Source organism: Lygodium microphyllum, chromosome 11, assembly GCF_053477565.2.
Source record: "Lygodium microphyllum isolate KBCC chromosome 11, Lygodium_microphyllum_v1.1.10, whole genome shotgun sequence".
NCBI classification, from domain to species: Eukaryota; Viridiplantae; Streptophyta; class Polypodiopsida; order Schizaeales; family Lygodiaceae; genus Lygodium; species Lygodium microphyllum.
In genome coordinates this window covers 136,053,088-136,072,151 of record NC_141145.1, presented here as the reverse complement: position 1 = coordinate 136,072,151, position 19,064 = coordinate 136,053,088, and the positions used below count along the sequence as shown (strand labels likewise).

The 19,064-nt window shown below is 36.7% G+C and overlaps 1 protein-coding gene across 1 annotated transcript in view; it reads left to right on the top strand.

Annotated features, from left to right (window-relative positions):
• LOC148029424 (cytochrome P450 704B1-like) overlaps positions 1–17,089 on the top strand; it is a 38,039-nt gene extending 20,950 nt beyond the window's left edge. Inside the window, exons 2-6 of the mRNA XM_087688703.1 lie at positions 6,961–7,176; positions 10,311–10,610; positions 10,721–11,062; positions 12,675–12,875; positions 16,846–17,089. Coding sequence (XP_087544829.1) covers positions 6,961–7,176; positions 10,311–10,610; positions 10,721–11,062; positions 12,675–12,875; positions 16,846–17,022 — 1,236 coding nt within the window. The 3' untranslated portion in view covers positions 17,023–17,089. The remainder of the gene's footprint in view (positions 1–6,960; positions 7,177–10,310; positions 10,611–10,720; positions 11,063–12,674; positions 12,876–16,845) is intronic.
• The last annotated feature ends 1,975 nt before the right edge of the window (positions 17,090–19,064 follow it).

Here is a 19,064-nt window from a genome sequence, read left to right as displayed (position 1 = left end):
AACTTACAAGAAGTCTCTTCTTCTCACTAAGAACCCATGTACTCAACACACAATAAATTGGTAAATCCTTCCATCCTCACTCTCCATTAGATTAGGCAATGAAGCACAAGAGAAAGAAGTAAGACCAAGAAGGCAAGTGTTGTGCCAAAATGAGAGAGAGAAATGAAACATGAAAAGAGAAGATAAATGAAGAGAGAGGTTGTAACCACCTCAACCTCCCACCTCCTGAGATCACCTGACAAGCCTCTTCCTTTTCCTTTCTTAATATTATAAAATTGATATTGCATACATTTTGGCTAAGGTCTAAAGACCCTTTCATTTTAGCATGAGACAAAAGGTGTTTGACCATTCCTTTTCCTTCAACATTAAAATACACCAACTTTGAAAGGGCCAGCATGATAATGGAACATGCTAACTCATCCATTTCTTTCCATACACGAGTATCCATGCCCTCAAGCTTAACACCCCTACATTTAATTGGCTTTAATTACTTCTTCTAAACCAATACATTATAGATTTTCCCTTTTCGATTAGAAAATTTTATTTTCAATATTCAATAATGTATTTTTAAAAGTGGATTAAGAAACCATAATAATTGTAATATTCATGTACACCAAAATGACCAAAATATGCTCAATTGCAAGTAATACCATGTTAGAGATTTTGGGAATCTTCCAAGTTTCACTTTCAAATAAGGAGTAAAGATTTGACCAAGTGGCTAAATCTTAACCCCATATTTAAGAGTGGGACTTGGGGGTGATTGCTTATATGGTATTTAGGAAAAATTATGCCTTCAAGTAAGGGGATAAGATTTGACCATGTGTCCAAATATTAATCACATTAGGAATTCCCAAACTTTATGAAAATTCCCAAAATCTTGAATATGTGATTAAGTCAAAAGAGACTAATTTACTACAATCCAAGTGCCTCACAAAGCTAAGCAATTGCAAATCTACGTTATAGAAACATAAAATTGATACAAAACTAATATTTTAGCACTCCTAAATGCATGTGATTTTTTACAAAATTTTCAAAATTCCCTATCTATTTTCCAAGCAATTAATAGCGATCAAAGACCAAATGCATGTAAACTGCCTTTATATATCTGGTGCAGCTATCATAGTCATTGTCATTTGAGCATGGTACGGTGAAAATATCTTCAAAAATATTCTATTTTCTAATGTCAAATTTGTACAAATCTTGAAACACAATTCAAAGATCACCCAATGTGAAAAAAAAGCCTAAAATAAAGAGATGGTGGCTAAAATTTTAGTGAAATGGTGCCAATCATTTGAGCTTGTAGCATGCATCAAAAGCATTCAATCTGGCAAGGATTTGCATCCTCTACCTCCTCTTATCAAAGGCTTCAAGCTTCTAAACAATGAAGATTTGCTCTCTTTTCTTTCTTTGTAAACACATATGGAAGACCCCCTACTTAAGGGACCTACTTGATCCCCCTACTTAAACCCCCACCTTACAATAAAGCAAACCCCTTGCTTGTAAATGACAAGATATCCCTTACTTAAGCTAGCCTTATGCTTGCATATATCAAAACCATGTATCAAAACCTCTTTCTAGGCATCCAAAATCAACATATTTTTCTTCAAATCCAACCACTAATGGTGACCTAAATGCAAACAAATTAAGCTATTAGGTCCCAAATCAAGTCTTAATGGCTCCTCGAGCCAAAACACTTATTAGCCTTAGATGTAGAGTTGGAAAGTGAGAATAGTACCTCTATCAAGATATGCACAACAAGCACTAATGTCAAAGAAGAAGCTCAAATCCTCAAGCTTCACAATAAATCTTTACTCCTCACACTCCTTGATCAAAGCACGAGCTTTCATGAATGCAAAATGATGCTCTGATACTAGTTGAGAGGGAAGCAATGGTGGGATGTGAGGTAGAAGCTATGGAGTGCAAGAGGGTTGAGAGAGAGAAGCACACAAGAGAGTTTAGTGGATAAAATGAATAATATCCTTATTCCTTGTTATATTCACCTATATATGAATGTATAGTGTGTACTTGTATAAGAGATGCTAGCCTATATATTGGCCATTAGCCTTTATTCCAACAATTAAGATATTATTTTTCTCCTTCATCAATGAGAGTATCAATTATGTGCTCTCTTTGCAATATGTTTGAGCCTGAGGTATACTAGTGGTATTATCTCTTTGTCTTCAAGGTTGATATTTGTGCTCTTAACATTTGAATTGAGATCTTGTCCTTTTCTACTTCCTAGTAACATGATTGAAATAGAATGTTGGTCCATGGGGATCACGTTCCCTCTTCATCTTAAATAGCATAAGGACTTGCATATTTTTTCTCATCATACTCTTCCTCGATAAGATGCATAAGGAGATTGCTAGAAAGATATTTCACGATTAGCCCTAATAGTTTGGTGATCTCTAATGGATTAAACTTAGCCCTTGGATCAGTTAGCCCTTGATTTGATAAGGCTAGAAATGTTAAGTAGGGGTTATTTGAGATAACTTTAATCCAATATCTTCATGGGGCATGAGGTATCAAGGTCTTCTATGGGATTGGCGATAAATTGCATCATATACAAAATGGCCTCAATTGGAGCATACTTGATTGTTGGATATAGGTTATTCTGAACATCAATAGTCTTTGTCACACTTTATATGCAATGTACATTGGGTTGGTAAGCTATTGGCTACTTTACATTAACATCTATTAGTTGTTACTCTCGTTGTTACTAAGGGTAATAAGGAGTTCTCACATCGCATTGAAGCAATTATCAAATCCAATCACCTCCCTTAAGTATCTCATTGGTATTTTCAGCCTTTGCTTCTCTTTAAAGAGATCATTAATTCAAATCGCCTCATTAAGTATCCCATTGGCACTTTAGAACTTTGCTTCTCTCTTTAAAGAGATTGTCAACTTGAATTACCCTTATTAAGTATCTTATTGATACTAGATTGATCTATGATTCATGTGTTGACCATGGCCTCATATACTTTCTCATTCCAGATGCCCTTTGTGAAGACCTTATTTACAACCTTCTTTCTTGCTCATTGTATGAGGAGGATTGACTTATATAGGCTTCACAGTTTAGCATATAATGTCCTTCTTGCTAATCTATATTCATTAGTTATACTATGAGATTGTGTCCACAACTAGCTTTAGTGAAGCAAATTATAAAGAAGTATTTTAGTGCAGAAAATGTTCTCCACAACATCCAAGCCAATGAATCAAGTTTACCCTTTTTTTACATATGCACCATCCAAAGCCTTGCACACTTCTTGGGTCTCATGTCAAACTATTGGCCTCACACATACATGCTCAAATTACTCTATGAAACTGTAGGGATTGTCTTCGGTTTTATATTTCTCCATTTGTTTGGCAACAAGGGGGATCTTGGCTTGCTCTTCAGTTTTAGGGGTTCTATCCATTCATGTAAACAAATTATTGCCTATATATATTCCTACTCGGAGCATGCTGGAGTTGTCATGAAGTCAAAGCCATATATAATAAACTAATAGAGAGTTACTCAAGGATCCCATTGCTCCAACATCTTGATGTCATTAGTCTTGCTTTACATTTCCTCTCATTCTTTCTATGTGACCACATGTAGATTTGGGATGTGTTTTTTGCCATCCTATTGACTAGTCCTTGGTTCATTTCTTGATTGGCCAGCTGAGCTATTTTGTTGATGAGCACTTAGATGGGAGTAGTTTCAGTCTCTAGTTGTTGGTCTAAGCATTTAGGACTAAGAGATACCAGGGTTGGGATTTGGAGTTTACTACATAAGTGTATCAATGGTTTGGCTCTAGATAGTCTCTGTTTCAAGCTTATTGCAAGATATAATCTTTGTTTATGTCTTAAGGGGTTTGTTTTCTTCTAGATCTTGGAAATATGTTTCATCTTGGCAAGTGTAGGTAGTGTGTGTTTTCGAGGTGTGTTTTACTCTTGGAACTCTAGGGTTTGTCAATGTCTTTCTTTGGGTCTTCTTGTGTCTTTTCTCTCTTTGAATTTTCTTTCTAGTTTCTAAGTAGATGTGATTTCATTGTGATTTCTTATGACATTGTGCACTCGTGTGTTTCTCCCTATCTTTACAATTTTTGTGTTTTATAGCTCAGTTTCTAAGCTAGGAGTCAGGGACTAAGCATCTAAGGGCACAAATGGGGTGTCTATGAGTGGGATGTGGTGTGCGGCTAAGGTAAGATGTGGGTGTATTTCCTAAATTTATGTGGGTGTTGTATTTCCTAAATTTATGTGGTTTGAAGAATCCATAGTCTAAGTGCCAATGGAGTGATCAATCGGTCAATTGCATGTGTCCTAGGGTTTAGGAGCCAGTAGATTTTTAGTAAAAAATAGCCCTGTTGGAACGGCTTACGCAGCTGAGCCATTGCATGATTTTATAATTGAATGGGCTTCGCAAACATACGAGGAAGCTAGGAAATTTCTCTTATCTTCTCAATGGGGGATCCTTCACACCAAAAAAAAAGTTGAGAGTCGAGGGCCAGAAGAAGGGCAAATTGCTTCAGGCTGTTCAACCAATCGATGGCATTCATTTTCGAATTCCACCAATCAACTTTCTGAAATTGAACCAGAAAGCATCAATCTATTGGGCAGGGATCCGTCATCTATCGGCCCCCGTACCTTCAAGGTTTTTGGCTAACTAACATTCATCGAGTGTAAGGTGTTACTGTTTTAAGGTTCACATACTTACAGAGAGAACAAGGGTTCGTATCGAGTGTAAGGTGTTACTGTTGTAAGGTTCACATACTTACGCGAGAACAAGGGTTCGTATCAAGGTGTGTTGTTGCCTAAAGTGTGGTATATCTAGGGTTCGGAAGGGGAAGAATTCGTTGCCTCGAAGCTCTCGAGCACCAAGCGCGAGCTCACGGCGATGATCCCCTCCCTCTGAGTACCTCCGACTGCTTTTCTTGTCCCTTTTGCTATCCTTCGGCCCCTTCCGACAAGCTCACACAAGTTCTCTCCTTCTCTTCCTGTCGTGTCGGACATATGGTTGTGTACTAGCTATGGCAGTGATTGTCGGTCGCGCAGGGCAGCTATGGTGGCTGCTAATTGTGTGACGTGTCGATATTGACGGATTGATAGTATGCGTTACAGGGGAGTGTGTGGGGCGGGGTGGGGGAAGGGCCGAGTGCCACATGGGTGAACGGACCCGGCATCAAATGGAGTGCATGGCTGTGAGAGAGTCCAGTTGAGTCAATGACTCCATGGTAGTGAGAGGTCCATCGACCACGTGTCGACGTGTTGGCCGCCGTGGGCGATTGATACGATACTGAGATAAAGGTTATAAGGTCTAAGGCAAATAGTAATGATGATAGGCTGTTGACGGCGTGCAGCGAAGATTGTCCCTAAATTAAGGTACGTTTCACATTCAACGGACTATTTTCCTGCACAGTGCACAGGAGTTCATCCTGGTGTGAGAATTTGAGGCGTGCAAGAGATCGTCCGTATGAGAAGAAAAATGTCCGGCACTTTTGGGCCGCCCGCCGACTCAAGTGTAAATCAAATTTTGTGCTAACGAAGCTTTGGTCCCCTCAGCCCTGACCTGTGTGAGGCATGGCCCAGTTATTCCCAACCGGCCAATCAACTTTTCATAAGACATTAGGACCATACATAAAATTCATCCAGAGCGTGTGAAAGCCTCCAATACCTTTTTGTAAAAGGTGCACTCACTCCGCCTTAATTAGTTTGCGCGGGCCTAATATAACTAACGCTCTAGCCCACTTCACAACAGAAAGTGCAAAGTTATCGTGAAGCGGCCTTACAAAGAAAGCTTCTCTCGCGAGTCGCTCCTTCCCTTATCCTCTCTTTCCTTTTGTTTTTGTTTTTTTTTTCTCTTTTCCCTTTTCTTTGCTCTCCTATTTTTATGCCCTTTCTCTTTCCCCTCTTTCTCTATACTCTCTCATCTCTTTTTTATTCCTTCTACTTCCTCCCTCTCTTATTATTCTCTCTCTCTCTTCTCTCTCCTCTCATTTTCCCATCCACTCCCGCCCCCTCTCTCTCCCTTTTTTATTTCTCTCGTCATCGTTGTTATCATCTCTCTCTCTCTCATATTCTTTTTTTAAACTTACTCTTTGATTGCTATTTTTGCTTCCCCAGTGGCCCCTCTTCAAAGTGTTGTGCTTTAGTGCAAGGACTGCCCCTCGCTCAAAAACAAAGATGCTGATACTAAATCAGAGTAGTCCCCTTTGGTGTTTTTCACACACACACACACACACAAGGGGGAGGACAATGTGGTGGATGTTAGAGAAAGAGAGAGAACTTTTCAAGAAGAAAGAGAACTTTTGAAATTCAAATGAGAACTTGCAAATCACACAATTTTCTAATCTATTGCATTTTAGTAGGTTTTGTGTTACCACAATGTGCTCTTCAAAATTGAGAGAGACAAAGATAGAGATAGAGGGCAAAGATAGACCACTTACATCCAAGTTTTCATATATGTGTCTACTTTAAAGCTACTATTTTGTTAATAGCACAGTCACACACTTATGTACTAAATACATCCAAGTTGTTCAATAGGCATGAATGCTTACTAGTTGTTTGATAGGCACGTCTTTCAATTAACTAGTGTGATTTCTTGTCTTCTTGAACATGTCAACTTTTATTGATGATGAACATTTGCCTATTCCACTTAGAAATAATTAATATTGAAATAAACAACATAGATTCAAAAATCAATAGTGAACCTTTTTGCATTACTAGAGAGAGTTGAGTAATTGATAATGTGTAAGAAGTAGAATAAATCTTAATATCATATGTAATTGCTTGAAAGCACAAATGTCTACAAACACAAGTGTCTTTTCTCCATTCTCTTGTTAAAATTGCTACATGTCTACAAACACATGTCTTTTCTCATTTCTCTTGTTGAAACACGTGTATGTATGAATTATTTTATCCATCTAGCATGCTACTTTCTTTTCCTTCAGATTTCATGAGCCTAAAGAGGTCTATATACAGGGAAACTCAACAAGTTCAAGATTCTATGACCTCTTAGGAGATGGCATTTTCAATGTGGATGGAAACTTATGGAAGCGACATCGAAAGATTGCAAGTTTGGAATTTTCTAGTAAGAAACTTAAAGATTTTAATACAATGACCTTTCGAGAGGATGCGGTCAAGCTTTTAGAAGTTCTTCACATTGCCGCAACATCAAATACACAAGTGGATATACAGGTACTAGAGTCTAGGACATGAATTTTGAAAATTGTATGGGTCATCTTTCTCGTTGGCATGCCCTTATTCTAATGGTTTTTTTCTAGTATAGCATGGCATACATGAAGTTCACATATGCGTATGGTTGTGGGTGTATTGCTCACTTTGTTTTAGCTGATTGATGCTTAAGCTAGTTGAGTGAAGGGTCTTATATGTTTTCAAGGGTACAACTTCTTATTTGGCCCCTCTCACTTTCAAACCAATCTGGTCATTGGGTGCCCATTGCGCTCACCTCCACTATTTCTTACTAGCAATGGGTAGAGTCTAACTTTCTAGTTGACTTACAAACACATGCTATGTAGACTTCTTGCTTGTGTTATAAATGATAGGCATGACACTATGTTTTAAGATGCAGCTCGTGCAGTTAGAGGGTTGTGAGGTTAAGAGCTTTCTATATATGTATTTTTGAGGGCCCACATACTAAAATTTTGAATTGTGCTTCTATAGAAACCCAAATCTATAGTTTTCAAAATCCTATCTACATGAGATAATATGAATTTGATTATGCATAGAGAGAAAAAGAATGAGTGTGTCCAGATTTTATTACTCTCCTAATCAATAAAAAGAGGCCACGCACGCACGCACGCACGCACCCACACACACACACACACACACACACACACACACACACACACACACACACACACACACACACACACACACACACACCAACTCATTTAGCGCAACTGATTTAGTATGTGCATGCATATTAATATATCGTCTTTTATGTCTTATTGTTTGTTCTACTATAGCAAAACATAACTTAAATTATTGAGGATGAGACAAAGACTTTGTAATTTGCTAACCTTCTAGGTTATAACTAACTACAAAAGCTAGTAACCTCTTATCAAAATTTGCACCAACAAATATTAAAGCTTAGTTCAAGCCATTAAGACTTGGAAAATGAATATATGTTTAAAAATCAAGTGGTCCATAGGATGTATATCTAATGAAGCTCCTATTACCTTCTCCATTGACATTACTAGACATTAATGATCTTCTAGCTCTTGTGATATTCTCCTACTAATAGCTTACACTTTACATAGCATATGCCCATAACAGTTAAGCCATGCCAAACATTGGTAATTATCATGCTATCTAAGAGCGACATATCCCAATCACTTTGATTCAACTATAGAATCTAATTAGGTATGTGATTTTGCATTTTTTGTGTAATATAAGTTGTAGTAAGGTCTCCATAACCATATATGTACTCCCTCCCATTCCCACATATAAGTCAATCATGATAAGTTAGAACCTCTTTTTTATCCTAATCATAAATGATCCTTCCTTTGTAAAACTAATTTGGCACAATCATACACTTTGTACTTGGAATCATGTGACAATGTTGATGTTTGCAACAATTTTTTATCACAACATGGTAATGTGCAAGTGAGAGACTCTTGAGGTTAAGCTTCTTAAAGTGTCACCAATACTAAGTGTGAAAAGCATGCCAAAGAGACTTGAAGCACATGCATGAATAACCAAAAGGAGGAGACATGTGATGCACCACTATGTAATGGATATATTTATGGATGCTCCCTCTTCCTTCTTCCCTTGGGCCAGTTGTCCACAAGCATAGATCAAGGCATCAAAATGAAATGGAGGTTCAAGGAAACATTAAAGTGCACCATATCTTGTGTGTGTATGTGCTCGTGTGTGCGTATGTGCGTGCGTGTGTATCTATCTATATGTATATGTATATAGAAAGAGAAAGCGTGTCATATTTAGATTCTCTCTCTCTCTCTCTCTCTCTCTCTCTCTCTCTCTCTCTCTCTCTCTCTTTCTCTCTCTATCTATCTCTCTCCACCTCATGGCTCTAATGTTGCAATACTACTAGTGCCACCATTTGACCCTATCGATGCATAGGTACATTGCTTGGAGCACCCTTGGCTCACAAAAGTTGCACTCCCCCTTGATTGGCTTGACCATCTATTGCATCCTTACCACTCCACTCTTGCAAACTCTACCATTCACACTACTGGCTTACTGTGTGCTCCCTTACTCAACACTTCAACGTTGTTTCTCCTCTGGTGGAAGACAAAAAGAGAGTTGTGAATGTAGCAATCAAGATCATGTATGAGAGAGAGAGAGAGAGAGAGAGAGAGAGAGAGAGAGTGTGTGTGTGTGTGTGTGTGTGTGGATACACACACACAAAAGTCAACAATGGGTTTTTTTTGCCCAGTTGACAAAATGCTAGCTCTCTTGATCAAGACTATGATAAGCTTGTTGCATAGCTCAAGACACAATTGGTCACATGTGCTACATAATTTTGTTGCACATCACCTCCACCTTCAATTCTCTTTGCCTCCATCCTCTTCAACCCATGATTTATGGTTGCCTTGCTCCCCTTTTATAGAGCTATAATTATCATCTTCCACTATTACATGGGCTTGAGAGCTTTTTCCTTGGTTTGGGATTACCAAGGCAAAGCTATAAATTATATATAGTAAAGACATAAAGTTGTCTCATCTTATTATTGATGGACAAATGTATAAGGTGTGAAAGGGTATAGTTAGACTAGATTGTTGGAAATTTGATCATGAAAAAGGGCTTTTAAGTGTACTCTTGACATTTCCATTTGTGATGACTTGTGTACTCCACATCTGTCCACACATACACATACATACATGTGTGTGCATGCACATCCAAATGAAGAAGTGCACAATCCCAGACACACCACATACACAAAGATTCATAAAGAATACACTTGTTTTAGATTTGCATATTTGAATTCATTGGGTTCCATGTGTAGAGAGTTTCCACATTGAAAAAGGAAGAGAAGTGTGGACAATTTTGTGATGCAAAAAATAAGACCTATTCAAGAAAAAAAAAGAGAACTGCGAATAATTTTGTGAAACACAAATAAGATCTTTTGGGAAATAGAATGCATGAGGACTCACTTATCACAATGCAATAAATAAATAACTTTCATCTAATATATTTGGTACTTGTAAATATAGATTATTGCCCTCTTTTTGACATGCATTATTCCTTCTTCATTTAATGTGTTCTATTTACTAGCTAACTATGTGATATTTATTTTAGTTTTAGAAAAGTGCTTGTAATTAAGCTATTATGATATTTTTTTGCAGGACCTTTTGATGCGTATGACCATGGATTCTATTTGCAAAGTGGCATTTGGACTTGATGTTGGTAGCCTTTGTCCCTCCTTACCAGATACACCTTTTGGCAAAGCCTTTGATAGTGCGAATGAAATATGCATGCATAGAATGTTGAATCCATTTTGGCGCTTATGCAAGGCTCTCAATGTTGGGAAGGAGAAGAAATTAAAGCAAGACATTGCCACACTACAAAGCTTTACTACAAATGTAATTCAAAAAAGGAAGTTGGATATAAAAGCAAGGACTACTCAAGTAAACAACTCATTAGAGGTATTCTAGGAGGTCAATTTACAATATATTGTTTGTTCTTTTCTATAATGAATTGACAACATATGTCATCTCTTATAACTGACAAGGTCATGTTTTGGTTGACATGATAGGCAAGTGGAGAGGATCTTTTGTCAAGGTTAATTACCTTCAATCTATATGGAGAGCGTTACACTGATAAAGAGCTTCAAGATGCTATTTTAAATTTCATGATTGCAGGGCGGGATACCACTGCCATTACATTGTCATGGTTTCTTTATTGTGTTTGCAAGCACCCCCATGTTGGAGAGCGAATTTATGATGAGACAAAGAACATATTGGGTCTCCAAGAAGGCATTCAACATTGTCACTTTAGAGAAGTGGCTAGTCGCTTGACTTACCAGAGTTTGAGCAAGATGCATTACCTACATGCTGCCTTGTCAGAGACGCTTCGCTTATATCCACCAGTGCCAAGAGTAAGTATATTTTTAAAGGTTCGATCTTGTAGTGCTACTCTTTTTAATATGATAACTTTTCAAGGCCTAAAAAGAAATAGTTATTAGTTATTGGGTTTCTTCAATAACTTAAAGACAATGCACTTGCTCATCATGGAACATGTGAAGTTGATTAAAATATGTGCATGCTTTTTGTGGAAGATTGATTCTTATACACAATATGCATACTCATTTCTATTCCTACCAATCATATTAAGCATGTAAGCCTATGATATGCTTTTTGCGAGAGTTAGCTCAAGGTATACATGGTATAAGATTTATGCCTTGCCTTACTTTATGATGTGGAAGATAAATGTAGGAGCTATTGTAGGGTATATTTTCAAACAAAATATAGGAAAAGCCATGGAGCTTACAAGTTTAGGATCCTTTCAAAGGGATATTGACCAAAATTGTATATTGTTGAAATTCTTGTGGATAGTAGATTAAATAATAAATATATGTGTACATGCTCTACACCTACCGATTCCACATACCCAATACAATCTTTCATGAGTTCTTGTTGAAGTTAAAGAGATTCACTTTTCATATCTTACTAAGTTGATCTACCCATCGCATACTTTGTTTTTTTGTTATAGAAGCTACAACTATATGATCTACATTGGCTTCCCAACTAACTCAATGTGGTTTTTGAAAAGTTGGAATTATTTATGTGATAAAGAATAGACTACAATAATTTCTCTTTCTAGAATGAGTATCCATGGTCTTTTAATTTAATTAAGAGTTAATGTGCATAAAATGGAGGTTGAAGACCTCATCTTGTTAGTTGTGTAAATGTTGAACCATAAGTTGTCATTCTATGTCAATATGGCTTATTCTTTTCAATACGTTTTGGTCATTCTATTGGTTTTTGTAGAACCTTTGGTGCAATTTTAGCATAAATCAATTTTCAAATTATGTAAAGCCATCTCTCCACTTTTTAATGCGCTTAGCAATATGCTAAAACTACACTAGAACTATATTCATATTAGGGACCATTTTAACAAATTCAAATGTTTCGAAAGTATAAAATCTTTGGTAAATCCTCATCAAATCTAGATAACGGATATAGAAAATAGCCTATATGATATTGGGTATATACCTTGATTTCAATATGCATATGGAATATAACATTGGATTATATGTTGTGTATACACATGTAGTACTTTTTGAATATATGACAAAATTTCAAAGTATGGAGGTCTCCTTTCAAAAACTTTTTTATTAAGCCATTTAAATGTTTCACCCAAATTCTTATTTTTTAACAAAGATTTTTTAAAAAAATATTGGCCACCAAAATAATTCCTAATCCATGTTATTTTATAGTCACATCTAATGTTCATGTGCATATTAAAATGGAGTGTTAAAACACCTCATGCAAGTGGTTATTTAAATTAACCATAATTTATTAATCTAAGTTTAGGATGACATGTTCTTTCTTAAGTTGAGGATGACATTTTCTTTCTAACACATTATTGTCATAATAGGTTATAATATAGTATTTGATCTAATATGTCACACATGTTATTTTAGTTTGTTAGAGACAGGTGCAAAAAAAAGTAATGTACTTATCAATTTGGAAAAACTTAAATTTTAGGATGGAAAAGCAGTGGTGGAGGATGATGTTTTACCAGATGGCACATGTGTGAAGGGAGGAGATATAATAATATATGTCCCTTACTCAATGGGGCGCATGGAATTCCTTTGGGGAAAGGATGCAGTCCACTATAACCCAGATCGATGGTTGAAAGATGGGGTATATCAAAATGAGTCACCTTTCAAGTTTACAGCTTTCCAGGTGATGCATCTACTTTTTCCAATTGAGTTCCAATCTCTTTTATCTTATGAACTTAATATGAGGTGGAAAAAAAGTAGGCTAATATTATCAATGTCTTTGACCTTATTAATGAGTCTTTGGATAGAACCTACTTCTTTGGCCCCTCTACCCCAATTTTCAAGATAGGAAATATGCATGTATTGAAATCATGATGACCTATCCAATATGTCTTTCCTCTAATATACATGCATCTATGCTTGGCAAAGTTTCTATCAACTCAAAGTGGTCATGATGAAAGAAGATTGACAAGAGAGCATTTTAGAACCTAGGCATAGATGCCACATTTAGATCCATATATGTAATGTGCCCGCCTAACGACTATCCAAGCATGTTTTAGCAATCCATTGAGAAACGAATCTAAGCTTTGCTGCCCGACACTCCCATGGAATGTTTCTGGGGTTGTCGCCTAGGGTTTCTCGAGTTTGCCTCGCAATGAAACGTTCGCGGCGACTGAACCCACTAGATCGACCTAAAATCTAGGTTCCTAGGGGCCTAGGTCTCCTGTTAGCATTCTAGCGTTACGACCTAGAAATTCTACTTTACGTAGAGATACCCAAGTTGAAGTAGACCCATGCCACACTTGGTTCTAAGAGAATGGGAAACAAGAGGGATGCACCGCTCAATCTCCTTGCCCGTAGGGCATAGTCCCATTCCGGTCACCTAAAATAGCGTGAATCAGGTTCTAACCTAGCAATGCCTAAAGGTCGAACGATGGTAAAATCTTGCAAGAAGCCTCCCAGTTCTCTGGAACCACCATGCCATAGGACAGACCCGTCAAGGTTCCGTCCACCCTCTTCCCTTGATAGCTTTAGTTTTGTAATTAGGTCCTATCAAATTTATGTGTGGCATTTAAAATCAACATTATTAATTAAGCCTTTTAGGGAATAGGATTCGTTCACATAATTTACAACACAAACACTAAAACAGAGCAAGTAGTCCTTTGACAAACAAGTTCAAACAAGTTTCTTAACTTATCTTCAAGTTAATCTTTGTCTCCTGCCCATACATGAGAATTATATATCCATTTCTGTCCAACAAAAGTACCCTTTCTGCCCGATAGAAGTAATTCATCCAAATCACATGGCACCACAATTCTATCATTTATCTAGAATAGGATCTTCTAACGTGCATAGACATCGGAGGTCACGGAGGTCTTCAACTCCCTTCTGGACTTAGCAAGGGGTGTCGAGAGCTCCAAGTGATCCACAAGTTGTCTAAAAGTGAAACATCATTCTCATGGTTGGCCTTTTCACCAGTCGACCTTCGGTCCATGAATTGAGCAGTGCCCTTCTTGAGTTGATCAGTAGTGTGATCATGGAGGCGATCCACCCGTGCAAAATATCCTTCCTTAATTAGTCTAGTTAAGAATCAAGCATAAACAGGTCATTCAACCCTAATATCATCTTTCAGAAAACATTTCTTTATTCTCATGGTTGGCAACCCTTCATCATAGAGCCTTGCCATGCATTTACCATAAATCACAAGCACTTGGAATAATCATCCAAACGACAATTCAACTATCAACTGAATGTAAAAGCATTTAGGATATTGTTCGATCAATCAATAAAACCAATTGTATTCTTCCCGAACAATGCAAGAATAGATGCAATAACATTTCCATCGCATATCTGCTCTCCCCCTTGGGATCAAAGAGTAAAATTCTATGTAAAATTTACTAAACACTCCCTTCCTTTAGCTGAGGCATATTTTAAGGGTTCAAACATTGTACACAACGTAAGTTCTATAGGTCACTTACATTGATCGATAACCCAACCCTGAATTGGATTGGCAAAAATCGTAGTTATCCGACGGATCTCAAGACATCTTAGTTTTAATCCTTATGATTGATTTCTTGTACTAGCTCTTAGTCAAGCCATGAGGAAAATAGGAAATTATTCTCATATATCAAACATGTTATAGGCATAACATGTAAATAATTGATAAGATAAGTGCAAGATTATCTCAAGTAACTAGACTCCAACAGGCCTTGCATTGAGCTAGAATCTAGTTCTTCTTAATATTTGGGCTCTTAGGCTAAGTACTTTTAAAGTATCTAAACTTTAAACTAGTACTTTCTATTCATGATTCTTAATGTCATATTCTTTTAGCAATTATGCTAGTTCTAACCCTTGACTATGCTTTAACCTAGCACTTGTATGCACAATATTTTAATGTCATTCTTTAAACGATTATACCATTCATAAACTTTGACTAATTCTTCCTGTAGTTGCTCTGCTCTACTAGCAAATAAGCCATATGCAACTAGGTGCAATTATCTTCCCTTGATATATGCACTTTGCAAACTCCATCTTTCAAATATTTGTGATGAATTTATCCTTTTCAATAACCCATTATCATGTGGCATGGTATAGGCATAACGTATCTCATGCGAGAATCAAAGCAAGCATCTATCAATTTGAAAATACATTACTTACGATCGGTACCATAGTTGGATTGATAGTGATGCCTTTACCCGAAGCTTCGTTTTGCTGGTTGTAGGATTGCCATCAACACTCGACATTCTTCACTTTTTGGGGCCATCGTTCACAAGTAGATTCAAGAGATAAGGAAGGAGTGGATTTTGAGATGGAAGAGCATAAGAGAAGATGGCTTAGGTCGAAGATTGGGATAGGGGGAATTGAGCTTACTCTCTCCCTTGCAACCTCTCGGGATAACTCCTCTCTCTCTCTCTCTCTCTCTCTCTCTCTCTCTCTCTCTCTCTCTCTCTCTCTCTCTCTCTCTCTCTCTCTCTCTCTCTCTCTCTCTCTCTCTCTCTCTCTTGCAACCTCTTAGAGTCTCTTGTGCTTCCTTGTCGCTCCCCATGCCTCATATTTATAATGAATTAGAGAAGAGGGGCTGTGGCTAAGAAAAAGAGCTCTTTGTGGAGGGGATCTTGGAAAAATCAGTGATCTAATATTCAAATCATAAATCTAATGGTTCCATTGGCTTCGAAAGGGGGGTAAAACTTCAAGACACTTGGTTAGAAACACTCCTTCTTTTTTCCCCTGTTCGAAGTGCTGTCTACTGCTTGAAAACTGCGATCGCGACATGCGTGATTTTGCCAATCTCTCTGTTTTTTTCTTTTTCTTTTTATAACATCTCCAAAACTAACTAAAACAACACTTGCCTTTTTGAAAAAAAATGACATCCAGTTCTAGAAATCTTTTTAGGATAATATCTAAAACATCTAAAATATGCTAGTTTTTGCCCAAAAATCTAATATTTTTGGACCATCCATAATATACTCATTAATATTAGTGATTAATATGGCTCATAACTCTTGTTCACGTTATAACTTCCGTGAAGGGTGGCTACAGTCCTTGTCAATCCGAGAAAAATATCGTATTATGGCTCACATTTTTTTAAAAATTATGTTTTTAATTAAAAAAGTTTTTAAATTATTAACGTTAGTTAGTTTTTATTTTAGTTAGTCTTTAGTTAGTAATCTTACTAACTTATTGATTGACTAACTAACTTTTGAACTAGCCAACTAACTTTTAATTGCGTGGAAATATTACAATAGAAATGAAATACACAATGGTTTTATTTGAATGTGAAACTCTTATTTGTGTATTCAAAACAATATTTAGTATAACTAGCCAAATATAACATGTCACTCATGAGAGAGAACTATAAGAGGAGTACTTTGATGCCACAATTTAGATCATTTACGGGGGAATTATTGTGTTTATGTCATTAAAAAGTACAATGAATGCTTCACAATTCAAACATAAAAATGAGTCATTAGTAAATAAAAGGACTAGTTAATGATTGTACATCCTTATGCAAATATGAATCTTCAATTATAAGGCATCAATCTTGCTATTGTGAGCACAAGAATTATGAAAATTTCTTAGGGAAAAAAGAAATGGTTTAGGCTTTTCTAGGGAGCACTATGGCTTCATGTATAATACCTTTATTTTACATGTAGGCTGGTCCACGAATATGTTTGGGAAAAGAATCAGCCTACTTGCAAATGATGATGACTGGAGCACTTCTATTACAATTCTTTAAGTTTTCCCTTGTTCCTAGGCATGTGGTTCAATATCGAGTATTGATAGTCATGCCAATGGAATTTGGCCTTCTTCTACATGTATGTTTGCGATGAGTTCCTCCTACTATTAGTGGGAGTGATAAGGTTCAATTGTATATAACAATCTTGTTTCATGTTTATTTTTGGCACCTTATGTGATTATGGAGAATTAAATCATTTTATTTTATGCAAAAACTTCAACCTATTCTTTTATAAATCATAACCCCAAGTAAATTGAAAATCTTCTTTATATCTCAAGGGAGCAAAATAAGTGTTAGAATAGGGATAGGGAAGAAGGGTTGATATGGTGAGGGATTCAAGTTGGTTATTTTCCCACACATTAAAAAGACTTGATCTTTAGTTTTGAAGATTGAGGTGTTCTTCATGATTTGTATGCCTTGTGCCAGTTGCAAGAAATGTGGTTAGGGGTCATTTCGTCATTTGTTTTGGCCATGACTCATAGATGAAGAAAGTGATTAAACAAAGAAAATATATATATGTTTATTAGTGCAATTCTTAAATTTGAAAGAAAATTGGAATTTTCAAGTCAAGAAAAAGTTATTTGATGTATTACATTTCTTTTTGCAATAATATCCTTGATTGAAGTTAGCTAGGTGGGTGAAAGTATGTATAAGTGGTCTTGAAAGTGATGTCTAGGATATTTCTTTTTGAGATACAAAACTAAGCATTTGAAAGTGCTTCAAGTCTCAAAGAGAATATCAACACCTAACAAAGATAAATATGATATTCTTAGACCTACCAAAAGTTATCGGGCACTTATGCAAAACAATGAGACCTTGAATGGAGCTATTATTGTTCTCAAGAGCTTCAATCATGTTGGCTACACTATTTGTCACCCAGCTTCCTTATTCTTTCTCAATGCAGCCATGGACTCCTTTCTACTCATTCCCCCTTCTAAACAAATGTCAGTGTCATGCTTTATGACCTTGAGGTTAGGACCAATAGACACACTCTTATTATTTCCAAAGTTTTGACACAAGAAACATGGAGCTAGCTCTCACAAAATCTACTCATACAATGGATCCATGACCAATGGGAGAACATGCTTACCTATACTTACCACATTATATTTTTTGTATTGGCTCTTAATCCAAGTGCATGCTCCTTCGCCTTCGATCTTGCTTCCTTGTTTCATGATGGAGAGGGGATACCCATGATGAGCTGAAGGATATGAATAGAACAATAATGCTTCTCTTTCATGTCACTCATCCTCTTGCACTCTCAACTCACACACTCTTACTCTTGAAGGAACTCACCCAAGAAATGTCTCTCACTCAACACATACTCTCACACTCCCTCTCCTTGACATTATCATTCTTGAGGCACAATATTTGCAAGAAATCAACATAGAAATTTTTGCACACACATGAATAAGTTCTTCCATTAGTTTTCATTTCTTTAATATATAAATTTTGAACGCAGAGAGGCCTGAGTGGAAGCACGCAAGCAAAAGCAAGAGTTATGGTAGAAGGAGCAAGAGCAAGAGAGCTCTAGAGACACACACAAAAGATGTGGGAAACTCCAATAGTCACAATGTGTGACCAACCTTTCATTTATTCAAATGCCACTAAAAGAATAAAGAATGAAGTGATAGTGATGGGCACCTGCTACCTACAATGCACAAGTATGTAGGTACTACCAATGTAGTAATACACAAGTGGCTAGGCACGTGCACCTTTACCCCAACAACCTCCCACTTAAAGGAAAATACATCCCTAATGAGGACAGAATGAGAAAAAAAGACAAAGTAAAAATATATATAAGTACAATAGGATAAGGAAAGATGCCATCTCGTCCAATGTCCATCAACTTTGTAAGGGAAGAAAAATGCTCTGCTGAGAGACTTTTCATGAGCAGATCTATAGGATTTTTTTTAGTTGAGATCTTGATAAGATTAACACACTTGTCCTCAATAACCTCTTTGATAAAGTGGTAATGCACCTTAATGTGTTTTGTCTTCGCATGGAAGACCAGACTCTTGGCTAACTTGATAACACTCATAGAATTTGAATATAATGTAGAGACCACATCAATAATACCAAGGTTTGCCACCAAATCACCTAACCTAAGAGCCTCCTTGAAAGCCTCAGAGGCTA